Here is a 22215-nt window from a genome sequence, read left to right on the forward strand (position 1 = left end):
TGCTGAGAGTGAGGACAGTTCGAGCTCTGGCCAGTTGCCTGAACAGATTAGGAGTGCTGATTTCAGAGAGAGATCTCAGAATTGGATTATACTGGTGAATTCAAATCAAATATCATGGTATGGTGAAGGACAATACGGAATGATCATTCTTCATTTATCACAATGAAAAATTTGGAGAAGACAGTGAAATGGTCGGGTTGCATGTTTAGCCAGAGGAAAAGAAGAACTTTTTCAATGTACAACGCACAATCTTCTGGAAGCCAAGATTAGAAATATGCTTAAAAAGGGATTAATTGTATTCATGGAGATTAAGTCCAGTAGCGGGTATGAAAAGCAATTTGAATACGGTGGTTAGCTTAAGGAAGCCCTTAAATGACTGATTAGCTGGAAGCAGAGGGTCAGTGGCTGTCTCTGAATGTGTCCTGGTGCTTCCACACAGAGAGAAACATAGTTCAATGGGCCTCTGATTTATCTACTTTTCCCCTACTTTTCTGACCAGTTAATTTGTATGTAAGCTAAAGTTTAATAGGCTGAAGTATCCTAGAGTATTTAAAGTCAGTGTTTGGCAGCGCATTGTCAGCCATTGTCTTCAAGCACAACGAGTTACATCTGAAATACTGGTGGCGTTCAGTTCCAGTGATATTTTCTCTTCAGGGACATTCTTGCATGGTATAGTTTCAACAACTGCTGCTGAAATCCTGAGATGCAAATCTTATTTCTAAATTCTGACGGAGGTGATACTAGAAACTTGCACTGTAATTCGGCAGTTTGTCCATTCCTAGTTTTTGCTGGAATTTTTGATTCAGGATCAGAGTGATTGCTGAATTATATGAATTCAAGATAAACTATTTTTCTATTTGAAATGCAATCTGTGTCAACCTACTGGGAGCATGTTTAGTTCAGTAAGATCTAAGGTTGTAACGCAGTGAAAGTGAGGAGAGACTCAATGTTTGTCATAAGTCTAAAGCTACAGGGTGACAACTGTTGCATGGGGCAGTGATTTAATGGAGAACTAGTCTGCCTAAAAGCTAGTAAACATGTTAAAATTCTATAGGGTAACTTTAAAATTCTGATATCCTTAAAATTTGTAAGTAAGCAAGTAAAGAATATAAAGTTAGATTTTTTTTTTTCAGAACATAAAAAATAGTGGATGTAATTAAGGAAGCAAGAGACACACTGTTCTAAAGTATTCTGCTGTCAGTTTCTTTCAGTTTATTACCCATGATATACAGAGTTTTTGTAACTGTGTAATCGACATCCGTATGCCTGTTGCATTGAAAAGAAGTAAAATGTCTGTGTGGAATATTTTAAATCAAGCAAACTTAATTGCTCTGTAGTTCCTTTACAGTACATGATAGTGTTGAATGCTAGTTATGGATTTTTTTAGTTCTGCATTTAGGATTAAATTCCATGGACTTAAATATTCCCTGTGCATTTGTTTAGTTCTGCATGGAATCCAGAATTAAAGTCCATGGGAGTTATACACTCCACACATGTGTGGTGACACATTTTAAATTGTCTGTCTTAACTTGATTAATTAACCCAAGGAAGCAAATATGATGCATGTTGCATGGACCTGGGGAATATGAAGGAAAACAGAGGAATTATAATTTGTTTTCTTGTCTGCCATGTGGATAAATATCTCACTCCTTTCTGTGTCGACTTCTACTGTCTTAATAAGTGTATTAGCTTGCTCTGGTGTTCAAAACCAGTCAGTTAAATCACAAATATTATTTTACAGATCTTGTACAACAAACCAGTTTCTAAACAAACAAAACCCAAAGAAACAAGGAGGAAAAAAACTAAACCTCCAAGAAACAGACAGATTCTTAGTACTTCTTAGAAAGATTAAAAAAAAAAAAAAAAGGAAATTACATTATTCCATAGACTGCCTGCCCACAGTGGTATTTTAGTTAAGATTTTGGGAAATTCTCTTATCTACTTAACTGTGCCTGAAACAGACTTAGGGCTGGCACTGATGTTTTTCTCTTTTATTATTTCTAAATGAATGATCCTGATATTGAGAAGTTCTGAGCTTCTAACAGGTTCTGATTAAATCAGATCATTTATGACTGCTTAAAATAAGGATGTTTTTCTGGCCTTTTGTTGGTTTTGAGTTCAGCTAGGTTTATTTAGGTAAATAAAGTACTTTCTTTCTGAAGTTTTAGTCTTTGTGTACTTTTTACACACTGACCTCATATATTTATTCTGAATAATTTTTTTGAAAAAAAAAAACAAACAAGCCAACAAACTATTTTAGAAACTCTGCCTACTTTGGAAAAGACGACTCTGAGAATAAAACCTGAATGTAACGCAGCTCCTGTTTACAAAAGTAGCAAACTAGCAAAGTACAAGAGAGCTGGGGGAAAGGAACCGAAGGGTGCAGAGTGCTGGTGTGTACCGAGGGAAGAGTGACCCTGCACTACCACTCTGAAAATCCAGCCTCCATCCGGTTCCCACTCACTATTAGAAAGGCGACAGATTGGAAGATCTCTGGTGCATAACAGTCATTATGAGGAAAACTTCTGATTTAAAGAATCTTTGGTAGCAACTCGGTGGGAGTTAGTGCAGATGTAGAAACTGCAAGCACTCGCACACCTGAAAGCTGGTCTTGCTTTTCTTTACGTTGTTTTCTATACAGCTGTACCTAGTGAAATGAATTGCTGCCATGCACAAACTGTGTCCTGCCAAGTAACTGAAAAATGTATAGGAAAGAAAGAAAGGGTGGGAATTACAGCGTGAAATTAAGGGGGAAAATAGATTCAGTTTGTAGAGCAAAATATTTGGTTGCTGATTAACTTGCAGTAGATAGAAGTCTTTTTGATGGTGCATTTATAGTCAGAATTGCTGTTACTAGGTCACCTAGAGAATGAATCGATCATGAGCTATGGGGAAGCAGATTAAATGCGTTGGTTGATCTCTCCTTTTTGCAGACTGCGTGATTCTATTAAAGAAATTAGTTTCATGACTTAACTTGGCAAGGAAAATCCAGTATGCATTTTACTTGTTCCCCAGTGCAGGCTTAAACTCTTCCCTGTAGAAAGTGTGCTGTTTGATGGGTGGTTTCTAAAGGGAGAGGAGGAGAGACCTAGCGTCAGGGATCTCTCAATGTGTGGTGGTTCTGAGACCTTCTGGAACACTTCAGCTGTCTCCCGTCGCTACCTGGGATTTCTTGCCTGTATACTAGGGCCTTACTGGCTCAGAAGCAGCTTGGAAATCAAGGACCAAAGGCTGGGAAGTGACCTGTGAGCCCCGTGGTTCAGCTCCTCTGCCCCGGGAAGGGTCCGTTGTACCTTAGTTGTGTCTGGGAGAGGTTCCGTGTCCGCCTGCCTGGTGCCGGAATCTCCTCAGGCGATTTGTTCCCATCCTTTGTTTGTCTTCCCACTAAGTAGTTTTTTCTGCTAGCTAAACAGGATCACCTCTGATTAAATTTAAATCCACTGTTACTTGTTTTGGCTACAGACAGGGAGAACAATTTGCTGCAAAGAGAAAACGAACAGCTCTTTGTATTTATTTATGTAAACCGTTTGAAAGACTCGTTATTGCCCCCTACGCTTTCCATTCCTTAAGCTAAGAAGCTTCAGTTTATTCAGTCTTTTGTGGTAGGTTTCACTGAGGAGATGATGCCATTAATCACATTTCATCTTCTCTACAGATTCATCTCTAGCCTTTGTCTTTCACAAAGAAAACAGACCTTAATTAAAAATAAAAAAGCATAACCTGTACCGCTACTGAAAAGCCCCATTTCAGAAGTTTGTCGTCTTACAACTCAGTAATATTGATGAATTTGTACAAGACATTATATTGTTCCATTTGGTTAGTTCTATTATTATGTTCATATTTAGCTCGCTAGATTAAATCTTCTTGTGCTACGTCTAGAACCCTTTTACTGTGAAGATTAAGGAATGTGAAATTACATTGCCCTCAGTCAGTTCAAGTATCATTTTATCTGAAGCGATTCTTGCTGCGATGAAGTTTGGCAGCCAGAAAGTTCTCCCTGCAACAGGCCAGCACTTGTCACTATTATATCAGTTTCTATTTCTGCGTAATCAAATACCTCTCATGTTAGTGGTGACCTGAGTTGCTTGCAGAATAATAGGTTTTGGTTGTTGCCTGCGTGAGCATCATTAGTTTTTAAGGTAAAGATGTACTGAACCATCATAGAAATGGTTAAGAAATAGTCCAGACAAATGAAACCTGACTTGTCTGATAACAAAGGAGTATTAGTTTTCTAATCAGTAAATTTTACTGCAAACTGAGCTGAGGCCAGAAGAGTGTCTCTGTGTAGCCATTGTAATTTTACATCTGTAGCAGAGCTACATTCATATGTGGTGTATGTGTGTATAACAGTGAATAGTGACTGGAAAAATCACATACTGAGGAATGGCTTGTTTAGTTGGTCAAGTGGTGAGCCAGTGGTGTTCTGTTACCGGGTACAAAAGCAAATGTAACGGCCAGAAACGGAGACCTTCTGGCGTGTTATTCGTAATTTTGATGTTACGCAGTATTAGGTTGTACAGGCTCTTGGATTTAAAAGGCTGATGCCAAATGAGGTACCCACAGAAAAAGGACATGTTAAATACAGGGACATCTGCTCCTGCTTTCAGATAACACTGGAGAAGTGAGTAACGTACCGCAGTAATGCAGATGCTTTTTATTATTCACACGTTATAATTAAATGCAGTGTTTCCTGTGGCTGGTGATGAAAGTGTGAGAGCAACCTCAGAACGGGGAGATGTTTCAGATTATGCAGACGGCAACTGACTGTTGCACAGCAGCACCACAAACCCCGCACTGGCTTGGCTTTTCCTGTTGTAATGGTGTATCCAACCCATGTTTGCAAACCACATTCCTGCAAAGCCTGCCGTGTTTATAGCTCGCTGATCTGTGATGTGTGCTCTCTGGCGTAGGCGGCTTGCAGTTCCCTCAGTGACCGCGCAGGTTATCTGTGACTAGAGGCAAAATACGTAGATGTTAATCTTTTGCTATTGTACAATAATGTTTGAGGCAAAATTATTAATGGCAGTTATGTGTTTAGGAGATGGTGCTTTGAAGGGGGGAGAAGTGACATACAGGCAGACACAGATGGCTTTCCAAAGCTCGTTTTGAGGTAGCTACACGCCCGAATAGGGCTGGAGAGGTATGGCAAGCATTTGTTTGTGGACAGTGCCTTTTTTGTCCCCTAGTTGAAATTATAGTCTTGTGTGCTTGTTGGTACAAAGGTTATTCAGAATATAAATAAACTATTAAAAGATCCTAATTTAAAAGAATGTTCTGCATATTAATAATTGTGAGAATCAGACATTGGTAGCCTGCATTGAAAACTTGTGATTCAGCCAGATGGACAAGGGAAGCAATAGAAAAGCTATGTGTTTAATGAAAATGGATCTGATTCTGTGCAACGGAGTTGAGCACACTGCCCAGCGTGAAACACGGAAAAATCCTGACTATATCTAGCTCCAGGCCTGGGTAAAGCTCGGGGCACAAGTCCACAGGGAGATGAGGATGGGTGGTTGTAACTTCTAGGCTGTGCTGATACCTTGCCAACCACAAGGTCAGCGTATTTAAATATTTAGCCACAGCTTGAGGAGTTCTCTCCTTACTGTAGCAGTCCCTGCCCTTCCCAATCCTTTCTAGCTTCCTTCAAGAGAAAAACTCTCTCTCTTTGGGGTTTTTGTTTCGTTTTCCCTGTCCTGCTGAATGGTGAGTATGGGCTAAGTGGCATTGCACAGCCAAGACCAAACACTTTGTTCTGTCTTGTTGAATTTGATGGGGATTTCTGTGAGTGGAGCATTGGATGAATCATCTTGAATGGCTCTTTTCCTTGAAGCATTAATATGGGGTGTGGTGGAAAAGTAGTAATCTAAGAGTTAACTATTGAAGTGTTTTTGGCTGGTTGGAAATCAGCCTGTCCTCCTACGTTATTGCTTTCTTAAAATGTTCCACCTTAAGTGGGAGTTCCTGAGGTATTATTGCAACCACTAGTGATCTCCATTGTTAAGGCATCAGAGTGGAAGAGAGCAGACAGTGTCAACCACATTTTGTCCCCCAAAATGGCCTTACCTCCTGACTTTGCTGATATTATAACAGTTTTCAATCTCTACATTTCCAAGCTTTGCATCACACAGTGTTTTCCATTGCTGAGAACTAAAGAAAATCTATTCCTATCCAGATAGCCCAAAAATACTTGTGATCTGAATGGTTGATGGCTATACGAGACCTCCCATCCTGGCAGGATAGGCAGCTGTTTGACAGGGAATGAATAAAACAAGTTCCTTCTGGTGTTGTTCAGCTTCACTTGCGACTGCAGAGTGAATGGCTTAAAAGGGGTATCAGTGCTCTCCTTGTATTACAGCGTGAATTCTTGTTCCTGAGTCAATCTGTTGTGTCTACAGGTTCCCCAGAGGATAGAAGAGCAGAGAGATGCATCTGAGGATAGCGGCGCAGGAATCCCAGGCATGTGGGGCAGTTGGGGCCCCTGGTCTGCCTGCTCCAGGAGCTGCAGCGGCGGCGTGATGGAGCAAACGCGGCCCTGCCTCCCCGCCTACTACCGCGAAAGGGGCTACCGAAGGCCGGGGCGGCAGTACCCGGCCTCAGAGAGAACTCTTGCTCATCAGAATTCCCGCCACCGCGAGGACTCGCTGACTGCTTATCCTGGCCACATCATTTCTGCCATCCGTACATCTGTGCCACTTCACAGGAATGAGGAGCAGCTTTGGGCTGGCCTTCGAGCCTCTGCTTCTTCCGAAGGCCATAACAACAGCTATCTGAGCAGAGGAGCGTTACGAGGCAGCAGGCATTCTCAGTCCCAGAGGCAGAACGCTAACCCGGAGAAGAGGTATGTGTCTGTGCACACATTTTATTCTTGTGATGAATGATGTGTCTGAAGAACGACATGTCAGATTAGAGTTGACATTTTTCAATAGTTGCGAAAAAGTTATTAAAGATTGAGACTGAGTTTTACAATGTTTGTCATCTTCTGTGGAAGCCCATCCTCCCTGTTGACTACTTATATGGTAATACCCAAGGACAGATAAAATTATTCTGCAGTTGTACTAGCCAGATTATCTTATTTCCCTTTAAGATGGGAATCTCTTATGATTTACTGAGATATTTTTCTGCTACACTCTCATTTGACATTTCCATCTTCACCGTAATAATAAAAATCAGAACAAGTAACAGCTCTGTAATTGCATTCTTACCTTCAACAGCCGTTCTGACTTTAATTGGATGAAAAAAAGATTCATCAAACGTTTTTTTTTTTTGTAAAGAATGGCCAACTATCTGTGCACTTTTCTTCCTACTCAAGACTCTATGTTTGTTTTGTATTTTTCAGAGAGCTTCTGTTTATGGGCTTTTGTTTTCTCTTTTCCATTTTTTGTTTTCTACACCTCTTTTAGCAATATTTCCTGCTTGATGAAACTAAAAAATGTGGTTGTTAAATACGCAGAATGTATATGTTTGTATCAGGTCCATAATATTAGCTGTTCAGTCTTTAGGGCTGAGTGGAACCGTGCTGTTAAAATTAATTCCAAGTAATTCTTCAGTTTCTGGAGAAACTTTTTTCTCTTCTTAGATACCAATCTATCAGAATTTTTATACATGTATGTAAAGGAAATAGATGTGTTTCCAGTTTGGAAACTGAGGAGAACAGGCATGGAGATCTCCTGGGAGGGAGTGCTCCTGAAATGTCTCTATTCTGTCTGTCTTTCCTGAGAATATGTATTCCAGCAGGTGGGAGTTGTCTGGTTCTTTCTCTCGGAGTTGTCTTTTAGGAGATATATGGACAGATATTTTTGGGGTAGTTAACAGAAAACCCAAAACTAAACAAAAAAAAAGACACCCCCCCTTCCCCGAACCCCCCAAACACCTCCTTCCTATCATCTGCTTCTTTAAGATTCTTAGGTGAAGCAGTCAGCTGTAATTCCCTCGTTAAAGACATCTTGCTGACCCAAACAAAACCAAGAATGTTACCTTGAGGCAGTGTTCCAGCCTGACTGGAACGAGACAGTAGGACTCTCTGTTGCTGGTGATAAAGACATCCTCAGCCCCTGCAAGAAACTCTCTGTCCAAAAGAATATTTGAAAATATAAATTAACCTGTTAGCCTCCTGCTTGTCTCAGCGAAGCCTGAATTTCAAAAAGCGGGTTGTTCAGACGTTCATCTTCCGAGGTGTTGGCCATTTGCTTTACCCGCTGCTTTGTCTTTCTTTCAGACCCGTGCGGATGGACAGCCTAGTCCTATCGAGTGTAACTTCAGTATTGCACTGAAGATCGTTTAAAAATTCAGAGCATGCCAGAGGCAGGCTTTTAATAGCAGTGTTAACATGACTGCATTGAGACAAAAGTTGTATTTTCTTGTTCCTGTTTTCCTGCTTAATCATGTAGTACAATGCACCGCTGTTCTCAGCTGCACAGCGTGGCAGATAGAGGTTGCGGCACGTAGCTGGGCTATTACTGCTACTGGAAGCCTGGCCTTGAACCCTCAGTGCAAAGTCATTCAGCGCCCGTTAGCTCCAGGCCCTTGGCACCCTGGGTGTCCCAGGGAATCCCAGCTGGCCGGCCTCTGGAGCAGAGCTGCTGCCAGGCTGCTTCCCTCCCTGCGGGCTGTCCCGCTGCTGCGCTGGCCGCTGCAGGCCGGGAGAGACTGGGACACTCAGGAACAACCGCTGCAGTTACGGCTGGAACAGGAGAGGATAGTGGGCAGAAAACAGTATTGACAGTGTGCAGAAGTGAGGCTGTGTTATCTCCTAATAAATGCCTTGCCATATCAAACGTTAAAACGGTCCTAAGTCCCTTGTGTCTCCACTTTCCTCTATGATGGAGGCCTTTGCTTTTGGAAGTGTTCTACTTTCCTAAGCACAGTGCAAGCTTCTGTACCACAGCTGATTTTTCCACCCGCACGCACACTGCCCCTTGGCAGAAGCCTGTGGATCCAAGGTCAGGGTTTTAATCTTATTTGCATAATAAGTTATTTCCATCTTGTGTTAGGAGGGTCCCTGGTGGCTTTAAAGCCTGTTTTATTGCATAACTTTCAGATTCTTTGGTGGTGACTGTAAAAACAGAATGAGAACAAAAAACGTTATTTGAAAATGAAATTATTAGAATGACAAACCTAGCTGTTTTCTTAATTTATGAAATCCAGCCATCTTTACAAAGGAGATTACTAGCCCTATTAGATAGATGGAAATGGATTTCAAAGTGTAAGTTACTCTAGACGTGGTTTTTGTACTGTAGAACAGTGTTCAGTGTTCACTAAATGAGTGATGTTGGAAATTGGTGTCAGGCTATGAAAAAAGAACATCTGTGTTTTCACAATGAGTACAGTGACTGAAAACTTTTTGGAATATTTCTATTTACCGTACTGGACTTTGCTAAAATTACAGCTTTTATATAGACTTCCGTAAAACAATAAAAGAGGAGTGGACATTTGTGGCTGAGATAAGCTCACGTTTGATAGCCCGGTAAGCTGGAATTGGATGGCTTCCAAGGCAAATATGGTTTGACAGCAATAGCAGTCCTTCAGAGCAGTGAAATATGTTTGTATCATTTAGCAACAAGTGGAAAAGTTCTCTGCCTTATAGTCACTGGGGTTATAGTCAGTCACTGCAATGAGGATGGAAACACAAAAAGCAAGCTGATGGTTCTCTGGGTTGTCCACTGGCAAAGGAAGGGAGCTCTTCTCAGCTTTTTAGAGCTGAGTTCCCTTTAGCACAGCCTTGGTTTTATTTCCTCTAGGTAAAATGCGTGGAGTATACCATACAATAAGAACAAACAGCAAGAGGAGATAGTGGAAAATATCAAAGCACTTAGACATCTTTATAGAGAGGCACATATGGAAATGTAATAAGGGCATGCAAAAGGATCAAGTGCTTTAAGAAAGAAAACGTATCTTGGAAGGAAATACCATTCATGGACTAGGTTTTAGGACTTCTTAAATGTTGCGTTTCCAGTTCTCTGTTTTGGTGATGGAGAAGACAAACCCGCAATTTTACACACACACGCTGAGTGTTAGGATTCTTACAGCTGCCACCTTCACTTTCTCTGCAACTGGGCTTTCATGGTAGAGCGGCGAAACTTCTGTGTCCCCTTCTGTAAGCTCGATGTTGGTATCTGGTTCTTAGGAGCAGAAAGAAAAAATGATGTTTATCACCAGAATAATGACATAAGTAAAGCAGGCTTCATAAATAGTGCAAGTTTAAAGAACTATGTTAATAAGGAAAGGGCTTCCCTAAAGCTCTTTTTGTATCTGGAAGAGGAATGAGAGGAAAGATTTGCACTGAGGAAATAATCCAGAAATCATCCACTTCTCACACGGCTATAGCTCTGTGGTCTTTATTCTGCTGCCAAGAGCTGACGTGAAAGTCTGCTGTGCCGCTTTGTACCCTGGATAGGGTCAGTTTGCATTTCTAGCCCTGTGAGCGATGGAAAGGAAGAATGTATCATTTGATGTCAAAACAGAATTTCCTTTCTGAAAGTATTTCTTTTGCCCCCTGTCACAGATGCTTTGGCCAGGCAAATGTAGGTCGCTCACTTGGCAGGTCCACAATTAACCTTTCAAGGGCCAAGTCGGTTGTTATTTCCCCAGCCTATTTAACCATCATTACCTGCATGCTCTGATGTAATTTTTGTGACCTGTTCTAGTCAGTTCCAGTTTTGTAGAAGTGGACAAATGTGCGATTGCTGGACCTTCAGGTTCAAGAAGGTATTGTTTTCTCAAGTTCTGAGGCTTTATATTTATTGGCATGGGGGTTTGCTTTTCTTAAGATTTGGAAGGAAACCCAGCTCAAGTACTTAGCCCTGCCTTCTTTCATTATTTCTCGAATGGAATGAAAATGTGATGCATTTTACTCCAAACCCAGTATGGTTATAAAAGCTTACTGGGGGTTGGTGTGTGTGCAGGATGGAGAAGAACTCCATCCTTTTCAGAGGATACATTTTCCAGAAAAATCTAAGAGCAGCAGTAGTAATCAATGAATTCATTTTGGTAGCACTTGGGGGATTTAAAGCCATATGAGACAGATGTTTATTTTCCTTCTGAATAAAATTCCAAACAGGTTCTAATAGCAATAAAGATCACGTGAGAGATTTCCTGGCAAAACAAATACCTAGCTGGGGTGGTTGTGACCTCAGGTTGACTTTGTGCCGTCCCACCTCTCATCTGGTTATTAATCCCCTTGATATGCTCTAGGTCTCACTTATTGTTACCTAATTAGTATCAATTTTTATTATGCTACTGTGAGCATGCTTTGAATGGTATTACCCAAAATAAAAACCTAACATGATTCTGTAATTGCAAGCCACTTGAGAAGCTTTCTTAATCTTAACTGCTGAACAGTTCAGCCCTTTGTGGAGTGGGTTGACTGGAGGAGGGAGGGGAAGTGAGAACGCTACTAGCGTTCAGGCAGAGGTGAGACAGTGCAGTTTACCCATGAGTTACTGCCCGGTCAGTAAGGGGCAGAAACCCAACAAAACTCTCATCACAGTTGTAATGCGTCTCAACAGAGTTATGTGGTGCCTTGAGTTGGATTTCTGCAGTTTTACCTGCCAACAGCCAAGGGGAACAACGTGTAGACTTGTAACTAAATTTCCTGGGATCGGAGGCATTATTCAGCTAATAAAAAAGAAGAGGACTGTAGTATTTGTGTTCAAGTTCTGGAATCCTGTCTCAGTGTTGAAAATGACATAAATGAGGTTATGTAGTGCTTGCTGGGAGACCAGCAAAAACCAACATAGTAAGTTATTGTACTGGGAGTATTGCAACTATGCTGGTCTAGGGTATTAGTGATGATCTCTGAGGATGGAAAATGTATCCTTATATTAATCCAATTGATTAAAACTGTTCCCAAGAGGCAATTTACTTAGTGACCTTATTGATTAATTCTACTCTGTCAGAAGATGTTTTTGCCCCAATATAATACAGAAATGACAGAAGAATCACGCCTGTGACGTAATCCATTTTCCTACAGAAGATGCACTTTTTAGGTATAGTTGGTTACACTGTGTTTTCTAGCAGTTGAAAAGTTCAGGTCAAACACGCCCAGCATAGTTTTAATGCTCATATGCATATATTGTGCATGGGGAGCGGTGAATATCCACAAATCGTGATGTGGTTACCAGAGTTACCAGAGGTAAACCAAATGTACATGTTCACATTTTACCAGGTGTAAACCAAACTATTTTGTTCGGTTGTTTTAGTTAGCTTGATAATGAAAATTGGTAAAATGCAGTGAATGCCTACACCGATTTAATAGCAATGAAATATGCTGATGAAGCGTGAATGCTACGGTATAACGTGGCAGAAAAAGTTGGTGATGATGGCTGCTCTTTCCAATGTGTGATACACTCCCAGGAGGGGTGGTTTAACTCTCTGGTGACCAAACATTTGACAAAGATAACTGCTCACCGCTTCCAGGCTATTTTCTAGGTCAGTGAGCAGACAGGCACGCATTTTCATAACATAAAACAGAGTCAAAGGGCTCCCTTCTTTCATTCATGCTTAAGTGATTTTCTCCAGATTGATTTAGAGCTGGTGAAAAGTAAGTATGTGGAATGCAGAGCTGCACAGGGCTGTGGTACAGTACGGAGAGGCGATGCGTGGTGGCTCTTGACGTGAGTCAGCCTGGCTGTTGAGAGCTCTGCCTGTTGTGTAGCTGGATTCCCAGAACTGGTAAATCATTCCTTTTTGCTAAAAAAGATACCTGTGAAAGAATCTGCTAAAACACTATGAGGTATGAACTTGGTAGCGGTTATGAGCAGGATAAGAGAGTGTATTTTGTGACTTTTGTAAGCCTTCTTAACTGTGTGCCAAGAATACAGAAAACATTCGGGAAAATTAAAAGCAGTAGGAGAGCTGGAAGGCAAATGGGTGAATAGGACAGTTGTAGGACGGTTACAGTTTTGAATTATGGAGGAAGTGCCAGGGATTAAAAACGTATATCGGAAATGATTTTAAGGATGCTATTTTAAGAGTAATAAAACTAATAAAGTACGTTAAACAATATATACCCATACCTATCCTGTTATCAGCAACTGATATAATTAGGACCTGATTTTTCCATTCGAACTTTTGTGCCTGCAAAGACTTTTTGGTCTCCCTTTATTTTTTCTTAATTACATTTTAAATATTGGACTGATATTGTAATAACTTCATTGCTGACAGGAATAGCTAATACGTCACTTTCCATTCTTCAGAAACAAAACCAAGGCTGTATTAAATACTTGTATTTAATATGTACAGGTATTTAACGTATACTTAACTGGATTAAATATTTGAACTCTATGTAAATAGGTAGTGTCCTTTCAAAGCTGTCAGTTACAGTAATGTAATGCTGCTAATTAGATATTTTGCTATGATCTAAAATATTGGCTTAAATGTTGGTGTTCCTCTCCACAGAAATAGATTTAGTTAAGTTAGAATATATGTAATTGGTTCAGTTAAAGAGGATTTTGCCTACTGACTTGAGCACGTGTATAGTCCTGGTAAAACCATGATGGGTAGTAGGATTTAAATTTAAGGCAAAGTGCTTTGGTAAGGATCTGAGGGGACTGAGCTTCTTCAGCACTAAGTTTCTAGTGGGAATCAAAGAAATGCGCTTTTGGAGCATTTTTAAATAGAAGTGAGTAAGTGCAATGCAAAAGCACAATCAGTATAATTTAAAAGACGTTTTGCAGTGGTGCATGATGTGGAGTATTGTTTGGGAGATGAAGCTATAAATCCTATTTGTACCCTTTCTTCTGTCTTTCCACCCACTGTCGTCTTGCCTGTGGAAGCTGTGTTTGTGATGATGGATCACTATTAAGTTCAGCTTGAGTAGGTGCTAGCTGTGGATGGATTGCTGTGTTGATAGGGCAAAAATACAGCTGGCAGCACTTCAGAGATTAGATTATAGGCAGCTGCCTAATCCCCAAGTGAGAAGAATAGGCGAGAGCCTAAGAGCGCTTGGGTCCTGGGAGCCCAGAGCCACATCAGGCTTAGACCAGATTCACTGATGAGATGAGTTTCCTTAGCGTATTAGAACATTTACCTGTTAATTCCAGGACAGGCTTCCGGATAAAACAGGCCTCTGAAGATTCAGAAAAAAAGCTCCAAACTCGACCAGACTCTCAAGAAAATGAAAAAAAATCCCGAGCGTTGATTTCACATCTCTCCAAATGCTCTGTGAAAAGGTTGTGAATTGCAGATGAGGGAAATGGGCAGTTTCTTTGGGTTCGTTCTAAGGAAGTGTTGCAACAGGAGGACAACAAGTTTTCCGTGGTGTCATAAATGAGTTTTTGCTAATGTTCAATCTTGCAGTTTTTCATTTACAAGAGAAGAAGTATTTTGATAGGAGATAAGGAGATAAGGAGAATGAAATGCTGCAAAGCTCATGTAAAACGCATTCTTTATCCTGTCTGACATCAGAAGAGAAAGAAAACGAGTTATGCTTTAGCTGGAGGTGAGCCAAGAACCTCCGTTTAGAGAGCAGTGGGAGAAATGTAAGGAGAGGGGAGGTGATGAAAAAAGGGAAAAAATGAAAGATGTTGGAGAGAAGCTTTGTAAAGAGCACTTACGAGAACAGGTGAAGGCCCAGGAAATTTATCATCTTTCTTGTGTATTTTAAGGATGCTGTGTATCTTTGATTCAAAGAGGGTTTCTGTTTGATATAAATAACCAGCCCACCAGCTCCAGAAGTGCTTCGTTCTTAGTGACCCTCAAGAACACTTGAGGTTCAAAGCATTGTTCTTAGCGTAAACTGTGAGGCAGTGATACTGCGTTTATTTGCCGACCAAGGCACATGTATGCTTATGGCTAAAATTAGAAAAAGCTACTACAACAAAGCTCCTTTTTGTCACTCAAAATGTGCTGCAAAGGGCCAGCTCTCACTATTTTCAGCTGACTTATCCTCAGCATGAGAGAAATTCTCAATAGTTAGATCAGTAAGAATGCTAGCTAATAGTAATTATTTTTAAATGTGTCCTTACTTAGCACAAAACCCGATTTTCATACTTGTCTGGGCAAATGTATTTTTGAATTCAAGAATATATTTAGATTGGCTTAAGTTTAAAGTGGCTCATAATTTCTGTTATCAAAATGCTAAAAAGATTTGTCTGAACCATCAGGGAGGTGTGTGTGCATATGAGAATTATGCCCAAATAAATGAGATTGCTGGATCTGTGTTAAACAGCTGTTACGCCTCTGCTTGAGATGAACACAATAGCTCAGAGATGTCTGCTGGCTATGGTCTATGAAACGCTTAATGCAGCTGCTTGCTTTTCAACATAGACTCTTCTGTTAAGCAGTAATTTGCCTTTAGATGATAACTCTGTTCTTGGTGGCATTTTTTCCCCCTGCGCTTATCCATAGTACGTGCAATCTTCATCCTAACTGATTGCAAATATTGCTGAATACTTATTTTCCTCTTCTTAATCCCTCTTTCTTGTCTTCAATCCAGTACAGAACTGAACAGTATTGTATTAGGAAATGTTTATATGATACCAGAGAATTTAGCCAGAGAGCCTGACAGGTGATGGAGCTGGTGAGATTTACTTGTCCATGCCTTTTTGATAATTCTTCCTTTCTGTTCCTTCTAATTCTTGAAGAGGTATTTAGGACCTTTCTCCATGCAAAGTAATGTAGGCAATCATTGATTGATATATTTTTATTAGAACGAACTGAGTAAAATGCTTGACCTACATTAAATAGTTTCACTAGCATGAGTGGATCAGCAGTGACAGAAATCTGACTGATGTATGCGGCCAAAAGCCCTCGTCTAAAATTAACTGGCCTGGCACGTGAGAAACCTAGGAACATGTTGTTTCTCTGCCTGGTTCTGGCTGATCTGGGAGGAGGAGCTGTTCTCAAAATTAAACAGATGTAGGATGTGAACGTAGCTCTCCCCAGGCCTAAGTTGTCTCCGCACATCTAAGGCCTGTATGGACCCTGAGAAGGAAGTACGCCTGAAAATCCTATTAAACTTCCAATTATGAACATTAACTTACAGGCAATGGAAAATTAGAATGAGTGTTCTGCTAATGTGATCGTATCTGGTTCAGTTCAAAAAGGGAAGTGCTTTTGAAAAGACTGATGTAGAAGGGCCCCAGCATATGCAGAGAGTACTGGATTTACACGAGTGAGAAACGCTGAGTAAGCCTGCAGAGTAAAGTCCTGGACTACTACTTGCTGTCACCTGTTGGTGTTTTCTCTTCTCTAGAAGTTAGCTTTCTTTGATTTTAAGCTATTTATTACACAGTTAAATGAGCAATAAGGTGTTATTTTAACTGCTTTGGTTCTCAGCCTGATAATGCTTGTACCTTAGTGCCAGTGGCTGACCTCTCATACCTTTTGGAGTTCCACTCTGCGATCATTCTTATGATTGGTGCTCCAACTTACGGTTTTAATACCTAAGTAATTCCATCTGTAACCAGTATCTGCTCTGCGGGGACCGTGTTTATCAGAAGGAGCCTAGGCAATATTCGTTATTGCTGGTTTTGTATAGGCTACGTGAAGAGTTTGTATTGACGCAGTCATATCCTTGATGTGCCAGTGCAGTGCAGCGTTTTGCAGGTTTTGGAAATACATCAGAATCCTTTCTAAATACAGCCGTTTTGGGAATTGTGCTAGAATTGTGCCACTCTGCTGCTAGACTCTTGTAATTATTTCTATTAATATGGGGGAACCAAGGACTTGTGAAGAGAGAATCTAACAGCTTGCTGGAAAAGCTTTGTCAAAGTTGTCTAAAATCGGGGTCCAAAACTCAGATCTTGCTCAAATTGGGTGTTCAGAGTTTGTCTGAGAGCTATTGGCTGTAGTTCGTACACTCGAACTCACTCCTGTAGCAACACATACTCAATATCCTATTCAAGTGCTCTTCTTCACCATTGCTACGTGAAGAAGGATGACTCTCTTGTTTATCGGCATACCTGGATATGTGAAGTCTAATGCTACAAAATCTTACTCTAGCTTAGGTCTGGGTAAGTAGGCACAAGGCTTAGGGGTGTGCTGTTACTTGCCAATTCTTTTTCCTCCTTTGCCTGTTGCATTAAATGAGAGTGCATCCCAACTCTGACCTGGGTCATGGTAGTGTGCATTAAAAAAAGGACCGATAAGAAAGAGCTTCAAAGCCATGCTATGGGGAGGAGTGAGTGGCTTGTAATGAATCTAGGCAGTCATAACGAACGACAGGTCAGAAAATGTCCTGCTGGCAACTGAAGACTGCCAGCAAACCATCAGGGCTTGACCTGCTTCCATGCGTAAAGCAAACCGTGTCAGCAAGGTTATTTTAATTCTGATTATTAAGTTCGCGGTAGATTTTGCCTGATTTTCCTGACCCTTCCCTTAACCTGATTCCCCTTTTCCCGTTGTTTTCTCATTGTCTATGGACCTACATAACACTCCCTCCCTCCTTGCTGCACAACATCATAAATTCTGCCTGACACTCCCCAAGAATTATAAAAGTAAATTACCACCAGGCTATTTTTACAGTCTTCTTTATTACATTGCAATAAACTGCATTCCTAATTTATAAGGATGTTGCCAAGTGTGAATGAAAGATGCTTTAAGGCAAAACAGACAGCGTTCAGAACAGTTTCCGTACAGGCAATAGTGGTTTAAATGAATGCATGAACTGATGAAGATGTTAGTAATTAGAGATTGTATGTTACACTGTGTTTCCAGCAGTTTGTATGCTGAAAGAAATGTGATATTCCCGGCTACGAAAATCTAACCTTCCATTTCAGAGGAAGTGTGTTCCCATTAAAATTCCAGGTTATAGTTAGTGCACAGCCTGAGCAAACTGAAACTTGTATTCAGTGGTACACGGTGATGTCCTGGGTTGTTCTGGCCCGAGCTGTAACAGAGGAAGGGGGAAAGGGAAGGACTCGCCTCCAATGAGCCTTGATGCCACCACGGGCATGTCATCATGAGAGTGCCGGAAACTCAGGCTACCAGAAATGGTGCCTCATTTCCATGTCAGTGAGGACCCCAGCAACATTTCCAAGTTACCGCATAGAAGAAGAAGCCAAGATGAGCCAGGAACTAACAGTAGGGATATTGTTACTGCTTTCACTTCTTAGGCGCTGTTGTTGTATGTTTGTTGCAGCGATCAGCCATTTTACAAGAAAGAAGTCTAGCTTCCCTCAAAATCAAGTTTTTCTAATTTTTGCAGATAATTTGATGAGATTCCAGCAGCTTTTGGGCGCTTGCAGCCTTCAACCGTAGGTTCTTTTTTCAGATACTAGTCATTCAGTGTTTAAGACTACTATATGCTCATTTCATCATTTTTTCCAGCCTGGAGAGTTCTAGTGTATGTCACCATTTCTTGCATGTCCTTCAGTTATTTTCAGTTCTGATTCATGACCCTAAACTGGGGATTAACAGTCAAGCATTTAATTTTTGACCTCTTGAGTGACCTCTCCTCAGGCAGGAATTTTTCCAGGTGGGTCAGATGACGCATCTCGCTGTTCCTCTCTGGAAAAATCTATTGCTTGTTGCTGCAAAGAGTTTGGCACTCAGAAGGCTGGGCCGGAGGCGTATTCCTACCACTCCACGGGTCTGCACGTGGCTTATTGCTCAGTTTTGAGCAGCTTTCGCCTCCTGTTGATAGACGCAAGCAGCCTGACTGTAGATGAGGAATTCCAAAGACTGATTTCAGTAGACCTGCCACCCTCTGTCCCCCACTGCAGACACCACCCTGGGCTGTCTGGGCTCCCTGCAGTGGAGCAGTGACTTTCTCAATGCCAGGAGCTGCTGCCAAGGTTTGTGTCTCAGGCACCTTCTTGCTCAGAAGTGAAGTTACGTTAAAAATTAAAAATAGCAGCAGCACAGGGGGAATCAATTGATTTACCCATTAAAAAAAAAAACCCACAAAACTGTGCTCATTTAAATCAAGTTTGTTATAGTCTCAACTGCTGAAACAATTCCCATTGATAATTTCTTTCTTTCCTCTCCTGTCCACTTGCAGGAAGCTTTTTTTTCCCTCCCTTGATGTCAAAAACCACTGTACTACTTTTCTGTACCTCAACAACGACCATCATGGTCACAGAGCAAATTAAAGGGTATAAACAGCTCAAGAGTGCTGCTCACTTATCTGCCAGGGTAAATCAACACTCTTGTTCACACATCCTTGAGCCAGGAAGGTTGATTAAAAGCCCCATGTGGCCCTAAAGCTAGAATATTAAGTAAATGACTTCTAAGGTTCCCAAGTAACAAGTGTCTTGGGAGAATATCAGACTTGGGAAGAAAACAAACACAAGAAAAAACAAACCCAAAGAGAAGTCTCTTTGATCTGGTGACTGTCTGACATCTGTAACACTTCAGTTTCTCGAAAGTAAGTATGTCAGTTTATAACCTCTGGTTTTGACGGCAATTCAAGTCTATTTTATATATCTTAAAATACATAAATGTGTTTTATGGACAGAGGGGAAATGACCTTCTTTGAATGGCGTCTCCCTTCCTGAGCTGCAGAGGTTACCCAAACCAGCTGCATTCACACGTAGCTCGGAACTGGAAGAAATCTTTTTTGCCAACTTACTCTTCAGAGTGCAGCGTTAGAAATCAAGGCCAGAGGCGATGCTGAGCTGTACAGGATGACAAGAAAAGCACATGCAGTTAAAATCCAACCCTCTTGAATGCTATGACCCCAATATTGTATTATTAATTTGGTGATTTTTCACTTGTGGTTTGGCGCTGAGGTTCTAGAGTGAGCCCGTTGTGTTGCTGTGGGCATGCAGAGGACAGAACCACCCTCTGGGGAGTACCGGCTGTTTGGGAGTGCTGGTGCAGGCGACCCGAAACACAGGGTCTTCTGTAAGTGCAAAGAGATCTGTGCGCAAGAGAGCGGCCATGAAACGTCTGTGATTAATGCTGGGGCTGTCAAGCTCTTGTGTAATGTTCTAGGAATGTACAGTGAAGGTGGGCTTTATCCTGACAAGAAATTGACGGGTCGTGACTTATTAATTAAACTTATTGCTAAGCCACGCTTCACATATTAAAAAAAGAAAGAGTAAATCTACTGGCCAAAGGAGAGAAAATAAACTGTGTACCAGTATGAGAATATCTTCCTGCATTTGTCATCTTTTCCAGAGATCTTTCAGTAATACTTTGATGTTCCTTATCCTTTTTCTGTTTCCATTTTTAATTCTTAAGTAGCAAATGAAGCAGAACCACAGGAGACTTTTTAAGTGCATGCAAAATGTTTTAATGGTGTTTGCCATACTGAATTCAAATTTTCTTCTGTCATTACTTAAATCCACAGCAGGGATTTCCTGCTGCTGTGTATCTCAAGGTCCTCAGAAACATGGCTATGAATTTTAGTAATATATAGCTTTGATTCTTTGAATTCCCATTTTTAAGGAGAGTCCTAGGGATTAGAAGAACAACAACAACCTCCCCTTAAACTGCTGCTTTACACCATACCTAACCATTTGCCTTTGCGAACTGACACTGAGTGACTTCCCGTGTGACTCTCGGCCAAAGAGGGCCCAGGATTTAGTTCAACCAGTAGACTTCTTCAGAGGTTCCCAGTACACCTAGCAAGACTACAGCTTGTACGTATTTTCTGTAAAATAGATTGGAATTTCTGTTTACCTGTTGCTTTGCAGAAAGTAACTTTGACAAGTAACAAGTCATATAAGTGTCTAACTGCTTCTTCACTCTCTCCTTCTCTATTTTTAGAAACAGAAACAGAAATCCTATTGGTCCGGGAAAGTATGGATATGGAAAAGTGCCATACATTTTACCTTTACAAACTGATACTGGTCAACAGCCTCAGAAACTTCGAAGGCAGCGACAGTCGTCAAGGAACCACGTATTTCATCAGAGCCCAGGTCTCATGAACACTTACAGCCAGGCAGCTAGTCCTTCCCTCCAACATGGGAATCTTTATCAAGAGGAAAGTGGGCCTCAGGCTGGACATCAAGTCCTAGGACCCTCAATTTATCAGTCATCTTCATTTCCTGCCTCTCAAAGCCTGTTTCACGGCAGTGACTCAAACCATCACGGGCCTGCATCGCACCAGGCGGTGCCGGGTCAGCCCCAGCCGCAAAGGGCCGCAGCGATTGTCTGCGTTGGCGCCTACAAGCAGTATAAACTCTGCAACACAAATGTAAGTCTGCTTTTCCCCTGTTTAATTTGTTGGACAGCTGTTGGATTTCCCTGGTATGCTAAATGTTCACACAGTCAAGAAGTTAAGTTGAACGTTGCTTTTTATTAATTTAATGAAATTTTTTTTTGTGAAGTTATTTTAAAAGTGTCTTGGGAAATACTGAAATTAGATGCATAATATTATAGTTACCTAATACTGTGCCTTCAAGTATTCTAAGCAGTCACTAATCCTACCAATATGTACAATTCTAATTTGAGAGAGGGAGAAACTGAGTCATGGACAAGTTTAACATTTTTCCATGTAAGAAATGAAAAAATGGAGTTGGGACAGACCACATTGTGGAGGCTCCCTGCTTCTCAGTCCCAGGAGAGAAAGCTGTCCTTCGGGAGTGCTAGCGATGCTCTAACTAGCATTTAGAGCCGGCGCCCGGTAGCCTACATCACTGCAGTATCTTTCCGTGGCTCTGTGTGTGTTCTGTGACAGATGCTACTTTTACCAGCATTCTAGTCTACATGCTTTGATTTTGGCTTCCTAGTTTATTGCAGAGAAAATCTGTTCTGTGTTAATTTTCAAGTAAAACTTACTCTGTTATTACTTCATTCAGAATGTTGGACTGGGTGTAGCGCTGTGCTCCGGGGCAGCCTCTCATTGTATGTGGGAGGCTGGTGAGGTTTTGCCGTTTCATCCTGCTAAAATTTTCAGTGTCATTTTAGTATTTCCTAAAGTATCTCTTCCTAATATTTGCATCTTATTTGGGCTACTGATCCAACTTTATGTCTCAGACTTGAAGACTGAGCAAACTTGAACTAGAGCGATTGGTTGAAGAGACCTGATGTCAACGAAGTTTTAGCATATTTGTCTGAAATGGAAAACACGAAAGGGCTGGTTTGAGCCTCTGAGAATAGTCTCTGGTACAAATTGCTCTTTTGAAAAACACTTACTGTTTTTTGAAGGAAATGGGAAATGAATTTAGTGCATGGGCATTAATTTGGAAAGTTTTCTGTGCCGAATTTGCTCACTGGTGTCGGAGCAATACACAGATGTCCCAGTCTTTATTTCATCCCTTACTGCGTCAAGGCAAAAATTGGACAGTATTCTGCCTGACTTGAGAAATGTAACAAAATCGTTTCCAG

At 41.1% G+C, this 22215-nt stretch overlaps 1 protein-coding gene across 2 annotated transcripts in view; it reads left to right on the plus strand.

Annotated features, from left to right (window-relative positions):
* The window catches only part of THSD4 (thrombospondin type 1 domain containing 4), a 300054-nt gene that overhangs the window by 36279 nt on the left and 241560 nt on the right, over positions 1-22215 (plus strand). For both annotated transcript variants that reach the window (XM_086757274.1, XM_086757275.1), the window contains exons 4-5: positions 6396-6838; positions 20653-21082. In XM_086757274.1, the coding sequence (XP_086613400.1) occupies positions 6396-6838; positions 20653-21082 (873 nt within the window). The remainder of the gene's footprint in view (positions 1-6395; positions 6839-20652; positions 21083-22215) is intronic.

The sequence above is a fragment of the Chlamydotis macqueenii genome, chromosome 12 (assembly GCF_036417535.1).
Source record: "Chlamydotis macqueenii isolate bChlMac1 chromosome 12, bChlMac1.mat, whole genome shotgun sequence".
NCBI classification, from domain to species: domain Eukaryota; kingdom Metazoa; phylum Chordata; class Aves; order Otidiformes; family Otididae; genus Chlamydotis; species Chlamydotis macqueenii.